The sequence below is a fragment of the Melospiza georgiana genome, chromosome 12, assembly GCF_028018845.1.
Source record: "Melospiza georgiana isolate bMelGeo1 chromosome 12, bMelGeo1.pri, whole genome shotgun sequence".
NCBI classification, from domain to species: Eukaryota; Metazoa; Chordata; class Aves; order Passeriformes; family Passerellidae; genus Melospiza; species Melospiza georgiana.
Window position 1 is genome coordinate 19,127,605 of NC_080441.1, and position 18,467 is coordinate 19,146,071.

At 60.9% G+C, this 18,467-nt stretch overlaps 2 protein-coding genes across 8 annotated transcripts in view; one reads left to right on the plus strand and one right to left on the minus strand.

Moving 5' to 3' along the window:
• The first annotated feature begins 7,404 nt into the window (after positions 1-7,404).
• LOC131088590 (tumor necrosis factor ligand superfamily member 10-like) lies at positions 7,405-12,443 on the plus strand. The gene is made up of 5 exons (XM_058032761.1): positions 7,405-7,674; positions 9,480-9,626; positions 9,892-9,928; positions 10,651-10,758; positions 10,993-12,443. The coding sequence occupies exons 1-5, from the start codon at positions 7,405-7,407 to the stop codon at positions 11,424-11,426; spliced, it is 996 nt and encodes a 331-aa protein (XP_057888744.1). The 3' UTR covers positions 11,427-12,443.
• Positions 12,444-16,919: 4,476 nt separating this feature from the next.
• Positions 16,920-18,467, minus strand: part of LOC131088536 (H(+)/Cl(-) exchange transporter 5) — a 28,251-nt gene continuing 26,703 nt past the window's right edge. For all 7 annotated transcript variants that reach the window (XM_058032672.1, XM_058032670.1, XM_058032671.1 and 4 more), the window contains one exon: positions 16,920-18,413. In XM_058032672.1, the coding sequence (XP_057888655.1) occupies positions 18,323-18,413 (91 nt within the window). In that variant the 3' untranslated portion in view covers positions 16,920-18,322. The remainder of the gene's footprint in view (positions 18,414-18,467) is intronic.

Here is an 18,467-nt window from a genome sequence, read left to right on the forward strand (position 1 = left end):
GCCCAGTGGCTCTTTCCAGAGCCAAGAGCCCATCGAGGCCTCTGCAGGAAGCCAGGAGGGTGGAGGGAGGGAGCAAGTGCATCCCTCTGCCCAGGGATGCACAACAGGAAGAGCAGGACAACATAGAAATAGTCCAAACCAGTGTTTTCCAAGAAAATATTTGCAGGTTGTGGCAGCTTGAACATTTCCCAGGTGAGCCCAGGAGAGGCTGGGATGGGATGGGATACCTGGCACTCCCAGCAGTATCCATCACCAGGGTCACCAGGGAAGAGCAACAGCAGGGCTGGCCCAGCTCTACCTGCAAGGACAGAGGGCCCCACGTGAGCCATGTCCTGGGCACTTGGACCCCTCCAGGGCCTCAGCCAGCTCAGGGACCACACTGGCAGTGGCAGCACCAGGAGGTCTGGACTTCTGCCCTACTCCAGATTCCAGGAGCTACCCTGACCAATTTATCTGTCTGGAGTTCCCTGGGTTCTGGCAGCACAAGACCTGAGAGCTCCTTGTTTGTAACCTGCCACCTCATGGGATGGGTTTTTCATCCTTATCCTCTCCATCCTCACCCTCCAGGAAGCTCCAGTGAACAGCCTGAGTGTGTTTGTGTTCACAGAGAGGGAGTGATTTCTGAGAAAATCTAAAGGATCACTCACTTCCCAGAAACCTCTGGAGTATTCAAATCTCACCCATTACTCAGAGCTAAGGTAACCAGGAGTGTCAGGTTCTGGGTGGAGGAATCAGGAATATTTCCAGAGTAGGGATTAAATAAAGGAGTCAGCAAACCCTTTGAGCCTCCAGGGTGGGACAGCAGCCTCTTAGCAGAGAGGCTGGAATAGCACCCTGAGCTCTCCTATTTCTCCAGCTCCATTGGATCCAGCCAAGGATAAGTTTGGGCTTGTAGACAGAAAATTTTGGCTGGAGCAAGGGGGCTACCCCAAGAGGGGGCTGGAGGCATCTTACCAGTTGTCACTGTTTTCCTTCTCCCTTCTCCAGCACCAGACAAAGACACCTGGGGACAAAGCAGCAGCATCAGAAAATCCCAGAACCGTTTGGGTTGGAGGAACCTTCAAAGCCCATCCAGCTCCAACCCCGGCCATGGGCAGGAAGAACTTCCACTAGCCCAGGCTGCTCAGAGCCCCACCACCACCATCATCAATGCAGGCCAGCATGACCTCCTTGGACTGGGGACACACTGCTGGACACAGCAGATGTGACAAAACCCAGCCCCTGCCCACGGGATGCCAGGTGGGAGAGCCAGGTCCTGGCAGGGATGTGCCACATGGGACCCCTTCACCCACCAGCCAGAAACCAGGCAGAGCCACCTCAGCACCCACCTGCCCACCCCAGCACCCACCTACGACCAAGCCGATGATGACACAGGTCATGACCACAGGCAGCACCACGTGTGCAGAGTCTGCAAAAGGGACAACACAGAGCCTCTGCACCAGAGCAAATGTAACCCACTCACAGCCTCCCAGCAAACCTGCCTGCTCAGCACAGGCAGGGAGACAGAATCCCTTCTCTGGGGCTGTCCCCCTGGTTTTTCCCGGGCAGGGGAAGGAATGCACTCACGGTGGACCTTGAGCAGGAAGGAGGTCTCGTTGTGGCTCACGGCGTTGCTCACCACGCAGGCGTAGTAGCCGCTGTCGCTGATGGACACCCGCAGGATGACGAGCGTGGTGTTCTCCACAAACTGGATGCGCTCACTTTCCACGAGCGGCTGCCCATTTTTCTTCCACCAGTAGGCGTCTGCCGTCCCGTGCACCACGCTGCAAACCAGTTTGGTGTTGCTTCCTTCCTTCACCAAGGAGTTGCCCACAATTTGTGGCGGGGACAGCGGCTCTGGGAGAGGCAGAGGCAGCGTCAGCGCTCGAAGCCGTGGCAATCCTGGCTCCCGGGCACGGAGGAGGGCTGGCCGCGGCAGCACTCACCCACAACGCGCAGATGGAACCAGGCCGTGGCCTCCTCCTGGGCCCTGAGGCGGTAGAGGCGGCTGTCCCCGCGCTGCAGCACCACCTGCAGCGACAGGTTGGACTCGTTGAACGTGGCGCGGTTCTCGAAGAGCCGGGACACGTTGGGGGGGTGGCGGAAGCCGTAGGTGAGGATGACCCCCTCCTCCGAGCCCGCCCGGTACTCCCAGGCCACGGCGCGGCTGCCGCGCAGCGCCGGGGCCGTCAGCAGCACGGTGCAGCCCACGGCCGACACCAGGCTGCCCGCGGCCGGGCGCAGGTCGGCCGAGTAGCAGGGAGCGAGCGTGCGGGCTGCAAGAGAAACAGGAGTCACCCCACAGCCGCGGGGACCCCGGCTCATCCACCTGCGAGGTGCTGCAGGAGCCCTACCTGCCTCAGCCGCAGAGGGAATCATTTATAGAATCATGAATCATGGAAGGGTTTGGGTTGGAAGGGAACTTAAAGATCTCTCTGTTTCATGGGCAGGGACACCTCCCACTGTCCCAGGCTGCTCCAAGCCCAAGTGTCCAACCTGGCCTGGAACACTACCACGGATAGTGCAGCTACAGCTGCTCTGGGAAACTTCTGCCGGGGCCTCACCACCCATACAGGGAAGAATTTCCCCCAATCTCCCATCTTACCCTGCCCTCTGTCAGCGGGAAGGCATCTCCCCTTGTCCTGCCCCTCCATCCCTCATCCCAAGCTCTCCTGGAGCCCCTTAGGCCCTGGAAGGGGCTCTGAGGAGCCTGGAAGGGGCTCTCCTGGATCCTCCTCTTCTCTGAGCCCCCAGCTCTGCCAGCCTGGCTCCAGAGGGGCTCTGGGCCTCACAGCAGCTCCGTGGCCTCCCCTGGGCTCTCTCCAGGTCCCTCCTGTGCTGGGCCCAGGGCTGGGGCAGCTCTGCAGCTGGGGTCTCACTGAGGGGCAGAGGAGCTGAATCCCCCCTGCCCACGCGTTGGCCGGGCTCTGCTGAGCTTTTCACCCACCCACAGCCCCAAATCTTTCAGCAGGGCCATGGAAATGCTGCCTCCTGCTTTAGGGGGCACAGACGGAGCTGTGGGACCCCCGGGCACACCCCCCCCCCCTCCCCGCGGGGCCCTGCCGGGAACCCGCGCTGAGAGCCGAGAAAAGCCGCAAGTCCCTTCCCGACCTTCCCCTAAAAGCTTTTCTCCGGGATTAAGGCGTGCCCGAGCCTGGAGTCGCCTTCGCGTCTTAAATCAGGCGCCAGGAAAAGCTCCCCAAAGGCGGGAGTGGCTCCATGAGGGGGGGACAGGGGGTCCCGCCCGCCTCCCCCCCGCGGCCCAGCTCGGCCAGACCTGCCCAGAGGGGCCGGGGCAGAGCCGGGCACCCGGGCGGGACCGACCCGTCCCGGCCACCCCGGCCCCGGGGCTGACACTCGCCTGTGACCCCCGGGGCGGCCGCGGCGCTGCCGGGGGCGAGCAGGAGGGGGAGGAGGAGGGGGACGGGGAACATCTGCGGGGCCGCGGGGAACAGCTCCGCCACCGGCCTGGGGCAGCTCGTGTGGGCGGGACCGCGCGGGGCCTGCCCGCCCTCCGCCCCCTGCTCCTCTCCTCCTCCTCCTCCTGGTCCTCTTCTCTCCCCCTCTCCTCCCCTCCCCTTCCCTCCTCTCCCTCCCTTTCTTCCCCTCCTCACCTCCTCTCTTCTCCTCCTCCTCCTCTTCTTCTATTTTCCTCCCGCCTTTCTCCTCCTCTCCGTTCCCCTCTTCTTCCCTTCCCCGCCACTCCTTTCCCTCTCCTCTCCCTTGCTCCCTTCCTCCTCTGTTCCTCCTTCCCCTCCGTCCCTCTCCCCTTTACAGGACTTCCAAACCCAACACAGTGAACCCCCCAAGGTGCTGCCTCCTCCCGTCCCTCCCGTCCCTCCTCTGCCTGTCGCGGTGTAAAACCCCCAAATCCCAGCTCGGAGGCACCGGGGGAATGGCCTCACGCTGTCCCCTCTCCTCAGGATCCCACCTCGGCCACAAAACCCGAGGCTTTAACCTGGAGCAGCCCTTCCCGCTCCCGGCAGGGCTGTGGGAAGGACGGGACGCGGCTGGGGCGCTGCTCCTGCAGGAGATTCACCTCGGAATCTCCAGGCGGCATCGGGACAATGTTTTTATCCTTTCCCCAGGAGCTTGGGCAGCTTGGGAAGTGCTGGGGGCTTTGTAGCAGGGGAAAAAAAAATCCCCTGGGGAGGTTCTCCGTGAGGACATCAGGAGGAGTAACGGGGACACAGGCGTGGGCAGGCAGGAGCCCACGCAGCCGTCCCAATCCCACTAGAGGGAGCGAGGAGATCGGCTGTGCCAGGAGCCGCTGGGAGCGGGGAGCCCAGCCCAGGGAGGGAGCTGCAGCAGAACTTGCCTCTCACTGCCTGTCATTATGTCTGTCCTTGTGTCTGTCATTGTGTCTGTCATTGTGCCTGTCATTGTGTCCGTCATTGTGTCCGTCATTGTGTCCGTCATTATGTCTGTCACTGTCTGTCCTGTCACTGCCTGCCATCCATCGCCGGAGTGCGGGGACGCTCCTGGCCGGGGTGTGGATGTCTCGGAGCTGCTGTCCCGCCTTGGGACGTTCCAGAGGCTGCTGCTCCTCGTCCCTCCTGGGAAAGCTCGCAGGTCCAGGGTTTTATGGGGCTCCTCCATCCATCCCTTCCCTGCCAAACTCCCGCCAGCAGCACAGGGAGCGTCCCTGGGTCCCCACGGAGCCCTTCTGCTCCTCTTTTCCCTCTCTCCCTGTGCCTTGGCTCCCAGCCTCCACCAGCCAGAGGCCAGGAGGGGCTGTGAGGATCAGCCTGTGTCCGTCCAAGCCAATGTCCTGTCCCACCTGGGTGACCAGCCATCCCTCCATCCCTCCAGCTGGCACGTGTGAGCCTGCAGCAGCTCCGGAGCAGTTCCGATGCCACCAGGCAGGGAATGTCTCCACCTCCTCTCTGATAACAGGGACAAACAAACGCTGGCCCCAGCCCACGGGCAGGAGACAGCCAGGGAAGGGCTGGGCTGCTCCCAGGGTTGCAGGGAGGAGGTTGGACGCCTGAGCCTCCCACTGGAAGTGCGGTGTGATGAGGAAGAGGTTTTTCCCAAAAACCATCTCAGCACGGGAACTGATGGGTTCTGATCGAAAGACAAACATCTGAGGGCACATTCCAGGGAGGTTACAGCACTCCTGAGCTGCACGCGATGACTTCACGTCGCAGGCGCTGCTGTTCCCTGAGGGAGGACCGTGTGGTCAGCCCTGTTTGGAGTCATCAGCTGCTGGAGCCGGTGCCGGGCTGGGCTGAGAGGAGCCGGCCCTGGGACCGCCCCGGGAGGAGCATCCTGCCCTGAGCCAGCTCAGGGGGTCTGCCTTGGCCATCCCAGGAAACACAGAGAACAACTACAATTGCACGTTCCACCATCCTGCCTGATGAAACAAATTCAAGGGACAGGCTGGGAAATCCCAGATGCAGCTCCATGTCCGTGTCGGCATCTCCTGCTGAGTTTCCCCCATCCCAGCCTCACTGAGAGCACCAGGAAACCCCAACAAACCCCTCTCCTGCTCCCCTGCACTTGCTCTGCACCACAGGCACTGAGGAAACAGATTTCCAGGCTCTGCCTGACCCGGCTCTCCCAGTGCACAGACCAGGAAACATTAGAAGAGAAAAACAACTCCTCAGCCAGGATTGAGGCACGCTTTTCCCCCTGGCCCCCACCCAATTTTCTCTGCACTGTTCCAGTTCTGGTCTGCCCTGACTCACAGACAAACCTTCCCTCTCCAAGAGAGCAGCTCCAGGCTCCAGTGTTCTGCCTGCTCCTGGTTTCCCTCTGCCCCTCCTGTCCCATCCCATGGAGAGCACACAGAGCAGTGGTCCCAGGTTCCTTCAGCTCAAACATCTATGCCCCAAATGGCAAATCATAGAATTGTGGGATGCTTTGGTTTGGAAGGGATCTGAAACCCATCCCATTCCCCATTCCACCCCCTGCCATGGACAGGGGCACCTTCCACAAGAGCAGGCTGGCAGCTGTTCCCCAGGTGTCCCCTTTGCAGCTCTTCCCCCCTCACCTGGCTCAGCCTGAGCCCTTTTCCTGAGAACAACCAGGAGGGTTGATTTATCAGGGGATTTTTTCAGACATAATTAGTCACCTCCCTCCCTCCCAGACCAGCCCCCTTCCCAGACTCCATGGAAGTCATCTCGCCTGGGGAAAGATCTCCGTGCCAGGGCAGGGATGGGGCTCTGGCACTGGGTAGACACTGAGCTGGCAGAGAGGCAGGGAAATCAGTCCTGAGCCTGGCAGTTGCTTTGGGGTGGGTGGGAGATCCCCTGCTCTGAGCCTCGGCTTCATGGTGTTTCTGGGGACACTGCAGGCTCAGGCGTCCTGGGGAGGGGACAGCCCATGGGGCAGCCACCTCCATGATGGTCTGGGGGCTGCTGAGCTGCCTGGGGTCTGGGCTGAGGCCACCACCCTCCCCAGGGCCCAGCAGGACAGGAGGGAGCGGTTCTGCAGGGACACCAGTGCTCCTGTGCTTTCTCAGGTCTCACTTTCATGTCACAGGTAACAGCACCTGGAGCCACAGACTCACCTGAGCACGGAGCCGCCACGGCAGCGCCAGGGAGCAGCAGCTTGTCCCACCTTCCTGCTTTCAGCCTGCTCCACGTTTCTCTTGTGGAGCAGTGGGAATGTGACCCAGCAGCAGGACAGAGCCTGGGGCTCAGCAGGGATGGGCAGCTCTGTGCCCGCTCCAGGAGGGCAGAGTGGGCACGGCCCCCCCAGCAAGGCCTCCAGGAGATGCTCAGCAGCTCTTGCCCCCCTGTCCTGCAAACCTGCACATCTCTGAGCCTTTGCTGGCGGCCAGAGTTGATGTGAGGCTCATCACCAAAACCTGGCTCGGGTCGTGTCCTCCAGCCCTAAGACCCTCTGTTCTCAGCCCCGGGGTCTTCTCCCCTGGGGTCACCCCAGCAGCTCCCACACTGTCCTGTGATGCTGGCATGAAGCATATTCATAAATCATGGAATGGCTTGGGTGGGAAGGGACTTTAAAGCACACCCAGTGCCACCCCTGCCATGGCAGGGACACCTCCCACTGTCCCAGGCTGCTCTTAGCCCTGTCCAGCCTGGCCTTGGGCACTGCCAGGGATCCAGAGTGGGCACCCTGTGCCAGGGCCTGCCCACCCTGCCAGGGAACAATTCCTTCCCAATATCCCATCCATCCCTGCCCTCTGGCAGAGTGAAGCCATTCCCTGTGTCCTGCCTCTGTGTCCCCGTGAAGTGACACTCCGGGGCTCTCTGGGGACACGCAGCGTCCCCGCGGCCCCGCTGCCTCCCGAGCCGCAGTCCCGGTGCCACCATCGCCCCCGGCGTCCCCTCGGTGGCCACGGGAGACCCCGCCCCTTCAGCCACAGGCCCCGCCCCAAGCCCCGCCCCCGCCCGCCCGCCCGTCCGTCCGTCCCGCCGCGCTCGCGCCCGGGGCAGCGGGACCGGGACCGGGCCGGCCATGGCCCCGCACCCGCCCGGGCAGTACCTGCGCTCCGACAGCGGCGGCTCCGACACTCCCATGCTGCCCAAGGGCGCCGCTGCCGGGCCCGCTCCCGGTCACTGTCCCGGTGCCGCTGCCGCTCCGGACGGCGGCCCCGGTGCGGCGCGGGGGCAGCGGCGGCGGCGGTGCGGGCCGCTGTGGGGCAGCGTGGCCGTCATGGCTATCCTGGCGCTGCAGATCGCCTCCACCACCGGCCTCTTCGTCTACTTCACCATGGCCATCTCCAAGGTGAGTTTTGTCCCGGGACCGGAGCGGGGCTGCGGCCCCGGGAGTCCCGGCGGCTGAGGGAGGACTCTGCCCGCTCCCGGCCCTCGCCTCTGCCCGCCGGGCACGGCAGCGACCGGGGCCCCAGGGAGCCGCGGGTCCAGCTGCGGGCAGCGGGTCCAGATGTGGATTGGGGGGCGGGCACTGCCCCTGCGCCCCAGGGAGCCGCGGGTCCAGATGTGGATTGGGGGGATGGGCACTGCCCCAGCTCCCCGGGAAGCCGCGGGTCCAGATGTGGATTGGGGGTGGACGTTGGCCGAGCTCCGCCCGGAGCTGCAGATCCAGCTGTGCAGGCGGGGGCGGAGGGGTGGGCACTGCCGCCGATGCAGATGTGGAGAGACGGCGCCTTTGTCCTGGGCCCGCCTGGAGCTGAGGTTTGCACTGCGATCCCATCGCAGTCTCCAGCCGCAGATGGGAGTGCGGGGGGACTCCCCTGGGCTGCAGGCCCTATTGACCGCTGGTTTTGGCTTCATCTCTCCCTCCTCCCATTCCCATCTCCCCTACACTCCAGGACTCCCAAATCCTCCTCACCCCCTTTGTGAGATGCTGGCAGCCCCATTCCAGCAGCTCTTTGCTTGCTTCAGTCCAGCCCCACCAACTGTGCTGGGATCCCGCCATTCCCACCTCCCCCGGGGTCAGTCGGGCAAAACCACTCCCAAACTTGGCCGTGACGGTCTGATCCTTTCAACAGCCTCGCCAGCCCCTCCCCTCAGCTGTGATTCCGACCCACAACAACCCCTCAGCAGAGGGAGGGAAACGCCAGTCAGGAGATCCATGAGTAGAGGGAAATTCGGGGCTGGCAGCAGCTCCCTGGAAGCCGCCCTCATCCCTGAGGGCGCGGCAAGAAAAAAAAAAAGGGTCCTGCAGTGCCAGACATTCCACAAAACACACCAGAGCCAGGGAAGAAGGAAAAGCCCTGCCACGGCTGCAGGGGGAGTAAACAGCCTGTCTGAATCCAGCGGAGCATCCTTCGGAGTGGGCTCCGGCCCTCCTTCGGCCTTTGTCTCCATGCCCGGGTCACATGAGGTCCCGCTGAGAGGGATTTACATGAAAGGCGAGGAGAGGAGGGGAATGGGGAGACACAGCCCCAAGGAAGAGGCGGGGGGAGGAGAAAACCACTGTAGTGGAACAATTTGGGCTAATTTCCGCGGCCGGTCAGTGGATCTGTGCTGGGAGTAGGGAGTCTGTCTCCTGGAGCCCCTTCAGGCCCTGGGACGGGCTCTGAGCTCTCCCTGGAGCCGTCTCCAGGTGAACACCCCCAGCTCTCCCAGCCTGGCTCCCGGGCAGAGGGGCTCCCGCCCTCGGAACATCTCCGTGGTTTTCTCTGGAGCCGCTCCAGCAGCTCCCCGTGCCGGGCCGGCCCCGGTTCCGCGGGCGGGCTCCCGCCGCAGGCAGCCCGGGGGAGCGGCCCTGCCCGGGCACGCTCCCGCCGCGGGCACCCCACGGGAACGGCCCCATCCCGGGGGAATGCGCTGCCACCCGGGCGGGCAGGGGTGAGCAGGAACAGCCTGCGAGCCCTCCAGCCGGGAATGGCCGGGGCAGGGCCGGCCCGGGACCGGGAGGGCAGAGATGAACCCAGATCCTTCCAATCTGACCTCACGGCGCTGTGCTGTGCACACCGAGGCTGGACTGATCCCAATATCCCGGTTGTTCTCTGAGCGCCCGGGTGCTGGAGGAGCCAGGCTGAAGGCGGCTGCCCCCTGCTCACACCCCAGCAGGATCCCGGCTGCTCTGTCCCCGTTTGCCATCACGCTCTGTTTCCGTCCCAGCTGAAGTCCCAGGCTCCGGGCAGCGCGGAGGAGCTGCGGTGTCTGCAGGCGCTCAATCAGCAGCCCGAGGGCTCCAGCCTGGAGAAGCTGAGCAGCAGCCAGGGCTGCCTCAAGCTGGCCAGCACCATCAAAGCCTATGTGGGCACGGTGAGCCCGGCACCGGGGGCGGATGGGGAGCTCCTGGTTGTCCCTGTGCCTCAGTTTCTCCATCCGCCTCAGCAGAGCAGTGGGAGGGGGGAATAGCCAGGATGGTTCAAGGTGGGAGTGGGACTCAAGCGCTTCACGGGGAGGAGGTGGCAGGTCCCAGAGACAGCGTGACAGGGAAGGTGATGGAGGCTTGGAGTAGGAGCTCAGGCATGGGGAACCCCTGTGTCACCTTTAACCAGGGAACTTTGTCTTCTCTGTGGCACAGGTGACCGAGAACATCATCCGCAGGAACGCTGTGAAGGGTGAGTCCCTCCTGGGCCAGAGCCTGACCCTTGGGAGCTGTGATCCATGGAAACTATGACCCAGGGAGCTGTGATCTATGGGAACTATGATCTATGGGAGCTGTGATCTATGGGAGCTGTGTCCCAGGGAACTGTGACGGAGGGGAGCTGGGATCCATGGGAGCTGTAATCTATGGGAGCTGTGATCCAGGGAGCTGTGATCAATGGAAACTGTGACCCAGGGAGCTGGGATCCATGGAAGCTGTGATCCAGGAGAGCTGGGATCCAGGGAGCTGTGACCTATGGGAGCTGGGATCCAGGAGAGCTGGGATCTGTGGGAGCTGTGACCTATGGGAGCTGTGATCCAGGGAGTTGTGATCCAGGAGAGCTGTGATCCAGGGGAGCTGGGATCCCAGGAGGCCGGCAGGGAGTGGCAGGGGCAGTCCCTCCTGGGGCAAACTCTGGTGCTGTAAGCTGGGGCAGGAGAGGGGGGAGCCAGGATTGTCACTTGCCATGACAGGCACACGTTCTGGGAATGGGCTGGGGGACAGCCACGTCCATTTGTCCAGAGGCTGGGGAAGCAGGGCCATGGTACTCACAGATGTGTTGGTTGATGATTGACAAGATTTTTCCATCCCTCAATAACCTTTTGCTCTGGTGGGTCAGTGGGGCATTCCCTGCCCTGCTGGCATGGGGCCGGGTGGCTCCACGCTGTTCTTACAGCATCTGTCCCTTTCCTGCAGAGGCCTGGAGGAACTACTTCAACACCTCAGAGGGGCAACTTCCTCCCAAAACAGCTGGGAAACCCTCAGCACATCTCACCCTCCGCCCACAGAGCCTGGCTCAGGATGGTGAGTTGGGGAACCCCTCTGGGCACTGCTGGGTCTCCAAGATGGGAACGGGAGAGATCAAAGGGCAGGGGACCGGGACGGTCGGGCGGCTGATGGGGAGAGGCATCTCCTGTTCACTGCAAGACCACCAAGCTCCAGCCCTCCGAGCTGGATGAGCGGGAAGGAGTCAGAGCCACCCCGTCCCCTGGTGTGACCGTGTCGGGTCGCTCCCCTCAGGACTCTCCCTTCCCGCAGGACGCTCCCAGCGCTCCGGGAACCTGTCCCAGTCGTGCCGCCACGCCATCACGCACTGGGGGCACGGCAGCCTGGTGTCCCACGTGCAGAACATGACGTACCGGGCGGGGCGGCTGCGCGTGGAGCAGCCGGGCAAGTACTACGTGTACGCGCAGATCTACTTCCGCTACCGCGGCGCCGGCCGCGACTCGGGCCCGCAGCTGGTGCAGTGCATCCAGTGGCAGCCGGCCCACAGCCCGCCCATGCTGCTGCTCAAGGGCGTGGGCACCAAGTGCTGGGCGCCCGAGGCTGACTACGGGCTCCACGCGCTCTACCAGGGCGGACTCTTCGAGCTCAAGGCCGGTGACGAGCTCTTCGTCTCCGTCTCCTCCCTGGCCATCGACTCCAGTGACGCAGCCGCCAGTTACTTCGGGGCCTTCCGGCTCGACCTGTGACACCCCCTCCGCTCCCACCTGCCCCTGGACAGCGGCCAATGGCCCGGGGTGGCACAGGGTTCTTATGGCTCTGTTGTCCCTTTGTGGTGAGGGATGAGCCAAGAAGGACACAGGGGTGGTGCCCGCAGGGCCCTGCTGTGCTCGGTGCCACCCTCCAGCTGTCAGCCAGGAAGGGTCTCCAAGGGCCTACAGGGGACATGCACAAGGAGGGACCTCCTAGCCCTGGTGGCACAGCACCTACCAACAGCTCTCTGCAGCAGGAAAGGCACCAGGGCCACATCTGCCACTGCAAGACAAAGTGTCCCCGTATCAGGGTGACACCCATGAGTCTGATGCTACCTTGGGCAGCGCTGTGGGTGCCAGGACCTGGGGCTGGAAGCACCCCGGGACACAGGGGCACACCTTGTGGGGATGGGGCAGGTCCAGTGTCGGCCTCTGGAAGGGAACGAAGGAGTTTTGGTTTGGGAGAGGAAAGCCTGGGGCAGCAGCAGTGATGGGTGCAGGGAGGGCAAAGGGCAGGACTGTGACACCGCAGCAGTCCCCAGCCCTGGCACCACACCTGGCACGTGGCACTGGGGCACGTGGTGCCCGAGCCAGGTTGCACAGGACCAGGAGCTCAGCACAGCTGCTGAACAAGCACCTCTTCCCATGTGGATTTTGTCCCCTCCAGCCCTCGTGGACAGCGCAGTCCCCACTTCCTCACACCTGCAGCCCTGGCAATCCGTGCAGGATTCCAGCTCTGGGTGAGCCCAGTGGTCACAGGAAGACCTTGGAGGGACCAAACCAGCCCTGGGGTGATGGATGCCAGCCCAGAGGCCAAAGGTGGGTTCAGGCAGGGCAGAGCAGGGCCCAGCTGGCTCAGCCCATGGACACTGGGTGGGCACAGCCCCCTTCTCCAACTCCCCCTGTACTCTCTGTATCCTGTTAAAACTGGGGGCATTTACACAGTGGCAGTGTGGGCTGCCACAGGCATGGGGCTCCCAGGGACGATGGAATAAAGCCTCGTACTCCAGCACAGCTCTGGCCCCTTTGCACCCAGGACACAGCCCGGACAGGGTGGACCCAGAGCCAGGTGGAGCAGGGCTGGGGCGCTGCCAGAGCTGCAGACAGAGCCCAGCAGAGTCTCCTGCTCATCCTGCACCCACAGCACCCCCAGGGGCTCTGCAGCTGCCAGCCCCCACCCGAGGCAGTCCCTGCTCGGGGATGTGTTCCTGCTTCTCAACCCCGAGCCTTCATTCCCGCTGGGCTCAGCTCCTGCAGAAACCCCCTGAAATCTGAGCGCATCCCGGCTCCTCCCCTGCGCCCATCAGCTTCCAGGGGTCCCAGTGCTCCTCCTCTTTGAGTCTGGCGTTGCCGAGCCCAGCCCAGGACGCAGCCCGGCCCCGGGGTCACCCATGGGCTGTTCCTGGGCTGTTCCTGGGCAGCTCCTGCCATCCCTCCTGCAGCTTCCCAGGCCCGACTCCCGGCCCTCCACATCCTTGGCCGGGGCTGGGGCTGAGCCAGGCAGTTCCCTCATCTCCCCTCCCCAGCTGCTGGGCATTCCCACTCTCCAGCCCCCATCTCCTGCAGGCTCCTGCCTCGGGGGGTTGATACAGCCCCCACAGCACGGTGCCACCCTGGCACCTGCACACAAGCACCTGGACCGGCCCCAGTGCAAGGGAAGATTCCCAGCTCATCCAGAACCTCTGAAGCTCATCCAAAGCCAGAGAGCACCAAGAGCAGCCTCGTGCAGCCTCCAAAGGGGTGACAGGGCTGATCCCCCCCTTGGCAGGGCCCCATCTTCCCCGTCCCCTTGGAGGGATGGAGGGAGCTGAGCCGAGCCTTGGCTCTGCAGCACTTGGCCCTGGAGCACACTGGGCTCTTGCCCAAAGCAAAAAAAGTGCTCCAAACCCCTCCATTCTAAAACCATCCCCCCTCCTCTGTCCCAGCCACCTCGGTGACCCTCAGCAGGGCTCCTGACACCCTGAGGTCTCCAACACCCCCGGGAGCCCTGAGCTTATCCTGCCTCTGGCAGCAGCCATGGGAGAGCGGAGCTGAAGCAGGGACTACAGGAAATGCAGCAGGTGGTTCCAAGATTTCCTTTGAAAGGGAGTTTAACAGGGCCCAAGGGAGCCAGCAGAGGCTGTGTTTGCTGTGGAGGAAGCAGGGAAAGCAGTGAGTGCGGAGAGCTGGGCTCGGTGCCAGCAGGCAGTGGCCCACCCTGCTTTCCTGGAAAGGAGAGGGCTTTGGGTGGGTGGATGGGACAAGGAGATCTCCAGCAGCATCAGGGCAAAGAGCAGCCTCACCCTGTGTGGGGAGAGCCCAGCTGGAATTCCTCACTGTGAGGAACTGGCACAGGTCACCCCGAGAGCCTCAGCCCCCGTGGCCCCTCTGCCTCCCCTGCTGCCCTCCCTGTCCTGGTGCTTCCAGGATTGGACACCCCCAGCCTGGCCAGGCCGGGCTCCCACCTGGACAAGGCGATCAGCACCAGCAGGAGAACCCAGCAGCATGAAATCCTGGCCTCCACAAAAACTGCCTGAGGCACCTGTGCCAACAATACCTGTCCCAGGATGTGCTCCAGGACAGAAAGAACTAAGTGTGGAAAGACCTGGATGAGGACACACCACTGTTCTCTGACTAAAGAAACAAAATCTGCTGTGCAAATGGAGTAAAGTACTAAAGATTTCTCACACAACTTCTCTGTTATTGTTAAAATTGTTTATTAGAAATTACAACTCACTATTTTAACGTGTGTATTGCTGACAAGTTCACTGTAACTCCTGCTCGAAATCGAAGTCAATGGTCCCTAAAGCAACTCTGCAGCCTCCTCTGCCAGCACCTCCCTCATGCTGGGGAGAGCCACAAGAATAAACAACTCTCCATTATCCCTTCTGACCCTGTCCCCAAAACCAAGCGCTCCAGCTCCCCAGGCAGCAGCACATCCCTGCAGTGTCCCTGCAGTGACAGAGCCTCAGAGCCCCCTGGCCCTTCCTGAACACCTCAGGCTGAAGGAGGACAGGGTCAGAAGGAACGTGGGGAGAAATTCCCTGTGAGAGAGGTGAGGCCCTGGCACAGGTGCCCAGAGCAGCTGTGGCTGTCCCTGGATCACTGGCAGTGCCCAAGGCCAGGTTGGATGGGGCTGGGAGCAGCCTGGGACAGTGGAAGGTGTCCCTGCCAGGGCAGGGGTGGAGCCAGACGAGCTCCATGGCCCTTCCAACCCAAAGCATTGCAGAATTCTGTGATTCCCTCCTGCTCTAACCCAGCCTAGGACGTGGGGGGGTGATTGCAACACTAATAAAATCTGCACGCTGACCTGATTTCCCATGGCCTCGCCCTGTGGATTCAATCCAGACACAAAGTGCTTCCTGCAGCTGCTGCCAAAGGACCCTCTTATCTCCACTGCCGAGGAGCTGCTTTTACCTCAGCCCAGGGCGTTCATAGCCCTGAGCCTTCGTCTCTAAATAAATCCTGGGCCAAAGGCCCTTTTTTTCCTTCTTTGTTGTTATAAACCAGCTCATTGCTCTTTCCAAGTCTCCATCCCTGCCCAAACACGATCTTGTTTTACTTTCAAGTCCCCAGCCTGGCTCGAGTTCACAGAAGGGAGAGGAAATCCACGCCGAAATCCACGTCACCCCGGCAGGAAATCATTCCTCGGGACACTGTAAATAAAGCACACAAAGAGAGGCAGCGGCAGGGTGTGGTGTGAGCCCAGCATCGCCCCTCGCTCTGCCCCAGGGCACCTCACCAGCCACGGCTCCTCCCGAGGGGAATTCAGCCTGAAAGAAGAGGGAAACAAAACTGAAGCCTCTTTCCTACAGCACGGAGGATTCATGGGGCTGCGGGATGCTCCTTAAGCCCTGAGGAAAGCACTGATGCTGTGGGCGAGCAGGGGAGGCCCGAGGCTCAGCGCATCCCTTGAGCAATCCCAAGATTTGGGTTGGAAGGACCTTGCAGGGCCATTTCGTGCAGTCCCATCCCAGCTGTGCTGCTCCCAGCCCCCTTCCCGCGGCCCCACTGGGACTCCAGAGGGAAGGAGGGATTTCTCTCCTTTCCAAGAGCAGTTGTAGGGATTTCTCTCCTTTCCAGGAGCAGTTGTAGGGATTTCTCTGCTTTCCAGGGGCAGTTGTAGGGATTTCTCTCCATTCCAGGGGCAGTTGTAGGGATTTCTCTGCTTTCCAGGAGCAGTTCCCGGTGCAGGCCGTGGCCGTTCCCCGCTTCCCCCTCGCTCTCAGCAGCCCCGGCCCTGCCCGCGGCGGAGGGAGCTCGGCACAGGGAGGGAAGCGCTGAGCCAGCCCCATCCCTCACCACTCACCATGCTTGCTCCTTTTATTCCCCCGTGAGACAAGCTGGAGACATCGGGAAGGAATAATCCCACATTTAAAGAAAATTTCTCATTTTGTGTCCTGTTCAAATCCTGGCACTATTCCACAGAACCAAGAAACCAGACTGGTTCGGGTTGGGACTCAAAGATCAGCTCAGTGGCAGGCTCAGAGTCGGCTCCCGGCAGTCCCACCCTGCCCTTCCAGCATCCGACAGCCAAGTGCATCCAGCCTTGTCCCAGAGAGGTCACCAAAGTCATGGGCCATAAATGGGACATTGCAAACCCCCTCCGGTCCTTCCAGGTCACTCACCCAGAGGATGGACCTCCCTGGCTCTGTCCTGCATCCCTGTCTGTCTGTCTGTCTGCTGAAGGGAACCACAGGGCTCCTCCTGCAGTGAAGCAATGGAAGAGCAAGAACTGGACTGGCAAAGCCCCTCTCAAGAGCTGCAAGTTTGGCACCGTGAGGACTCCAGATCCTGCTGGCACCCAAAGGGAGCCCCCCCAAAGCCCAGCCCTGCTGAGCTTTCCCTGCCCTTCCCACTCCCACCCTCCCGGGCTGCACTTTCTCCAGACAGCATCCCCAGGAAACCTCTCCCACTGAAGAAACCATGCATGGCACAGACACAGCAGCAGCTGAGGAGAGCCAGGAGCTGCTGGGCAGGTGTTTCCTGCCCCAGGCTCCCATCCCCATTTGGCAGAGCAGCTGCAATTCCCTCTGACAGCTGCTCCCTGCCCTCCTTCCCCGGGAGCAGCTGGAATGAGCCAGCTGGGATGGTCCATCTGGGATAACCCTGCACACGGGTTTCCCTTTTGGCACCTTACCTTTGCACTGGCTGCTGCAGCCTTCCCACAAGGAGAGGAATCCACTCATGGATCATGGATCTAATTGAAGCAGGATCACATTTCCCAAAGCTGGGACCCTCCTGAGGATGGTAAGGTGAGGAGAAAATAGAAAAGCTTTGTGTTTCTGCTATCCCAGGAAGAGCAGTACACAGGACAGGCATTCCCAGAAAGGAGCTCCCAGGGCACTGGGAGAAAGCAGCTTCTTCCCTGAACTCAGCCCCTGCTCCCAGGAGCATCCACCTGCCCTCCAAACAGAAAAAAGGGCATTTAAAGGCACAACTGCTGCTGGCATGGGCTGAGGCAAAACATGAATTTCCACCATCTCCTGCTGCACAAAACCAACACAGATCAGTCCAGGCGTTTATTTCCCAAGCAGAAGGAACCGGATCCATCAGTGACATCTCAGGTTGAAGCAGCTTTGAGCTGTACAAGGATTGAGACATCAGGTGGAAGCAGCAGAGCAGGGGCTGGCTGCTGGATGGCTTTGGAAGATCAAGAATCTGGCTTTTGCTCCTTGGAAAGACAAGGAATTTGTTTGTATCAGAGAGATTTTGAGAGGGACCCAGCCAAGTCAAGCCAGAAGTCCCCAATGCCCACAAACATGAAACTGAGGCCAGGATGAAGAGCATCAGTCTCCAAAGGGATCCAGAAGCCTCCCAAACTCCAGTAAATGGGCACAGTTTTATTAACAGGAGAATCCTTTGGTCAGCACTGGGACAGGGACCGAGCACAGGAGGCTGTGGTGGGAAGGGTTTCTTGCACAGTTGTTGGCCAAAGGAGACCTGGGAATTCCCTACTGGGAATCCTCCAGCTGGAATCCAGGGACAGGAGGGAGCAGGGACAGCATCTGTGCCCCAGGCACCGGGCTCTGCAGCGGGACAGGGTGAGGAGGAGCCACCTGTGCCACGTCCAGCACCACCGGGCTTGGGGAAGGGCAGGAATTCAGGACTCAGCCTCTGGGATTTCAGTGCTCAAGGGAAATCAGAGAGAAGGAATCCTTGGGAATGGATCAGAGAAAGGCAGCAGGATGGGAAGACACCTGTGAACTCTTCCTATCTCTTCCTTGGGGTTCTCCTGACAAGGCAGTGGCAGAGTAATTAATATATTCACTAATTAATTCAAAACCAGCATCTTCCCAATCGGAAACTGGGCCCCATTTTAAGGAGATCTGATGGGGGGGGGAAGTGGGTTGGTTTACTGGGTTTTTTTTTTTCCTTCTTTCAGCCAAGCAGCCTCCGCCAGCTAAATTTTATTTTTCTCTCACCTGTTTTGGCTTCCCAAGGTTGTGATTTTTCCCAAGGGGACAACTGGGAATACACCACCCTGAGGCCAGCCCTGTCCCTTTGCCACCACCTGAATACTGTGTGCAAAACCACCCTGCTCCTTCCACACCTCTGGAAGTGCACAAACACCTTGGCTTTTCCTCCCCACATTCGTAACAGCAGTTCCAACAAAAGAAGAGGAGGAAATACAATTCTCTAACATTTTGCTTTTACTCCTTCATGGAATCTTTCCAACGCAACTTCACAAAAGCAACGTAAATAAAGTCTCTTTTTTTTCTTCTAAAAAGAAGATCATGTTCCACAGATTCCGTAGTGCAATTCATTATCTGGTAGAAAAAAAACATCTTCTTCAGCTCCATGGAGGAAAACGCTGGAAACAGTTCCATGGTCTCAATAAAAATAGGAAAGTCTACCCAGGATGGGCTAGAAAGTTCCAGGTATGTGGGACACACAATCCCTACAGTCTGCCTCTAGTTGAAGAGGATGGAATCGGGGTCCTGGTTGGCCATCTGTGCAATGTGCTTTAGTACATCCTTTTTGGTAATGATCCCCAGAAGCTTCCTGAAAAATGAAAAAATGCTTTTAATGCACCCACACTCTGCCAGAAGGGGCCCT

Excerpts from the sequence above, each read along its gene's own strand:
- LOC131088590 (XM_058032761.1), top strand. The coding sequence starts at position 7,405 with ATGGCCCCGCACCCGCCCGGGCAGTACCTGCGCTCCGACAGCGGCGGC. Across the intron at positions 7,675-9,479 it reads TCACCATGGCCATCTCCAAG|CTGAAGTCCCAGGCTCCGGG; the intron begins GTGAGTTTTGTC and ends TTTCCGTCCCAG. Across the intron at positions 9,929-10,650 it reads CCGCAGGAACGCTGTGAAGG|AGGCCTGGAGGAACTACTTC; the intron begins GTGAGTCCCTCC and ends CCTTTCCTGCAG.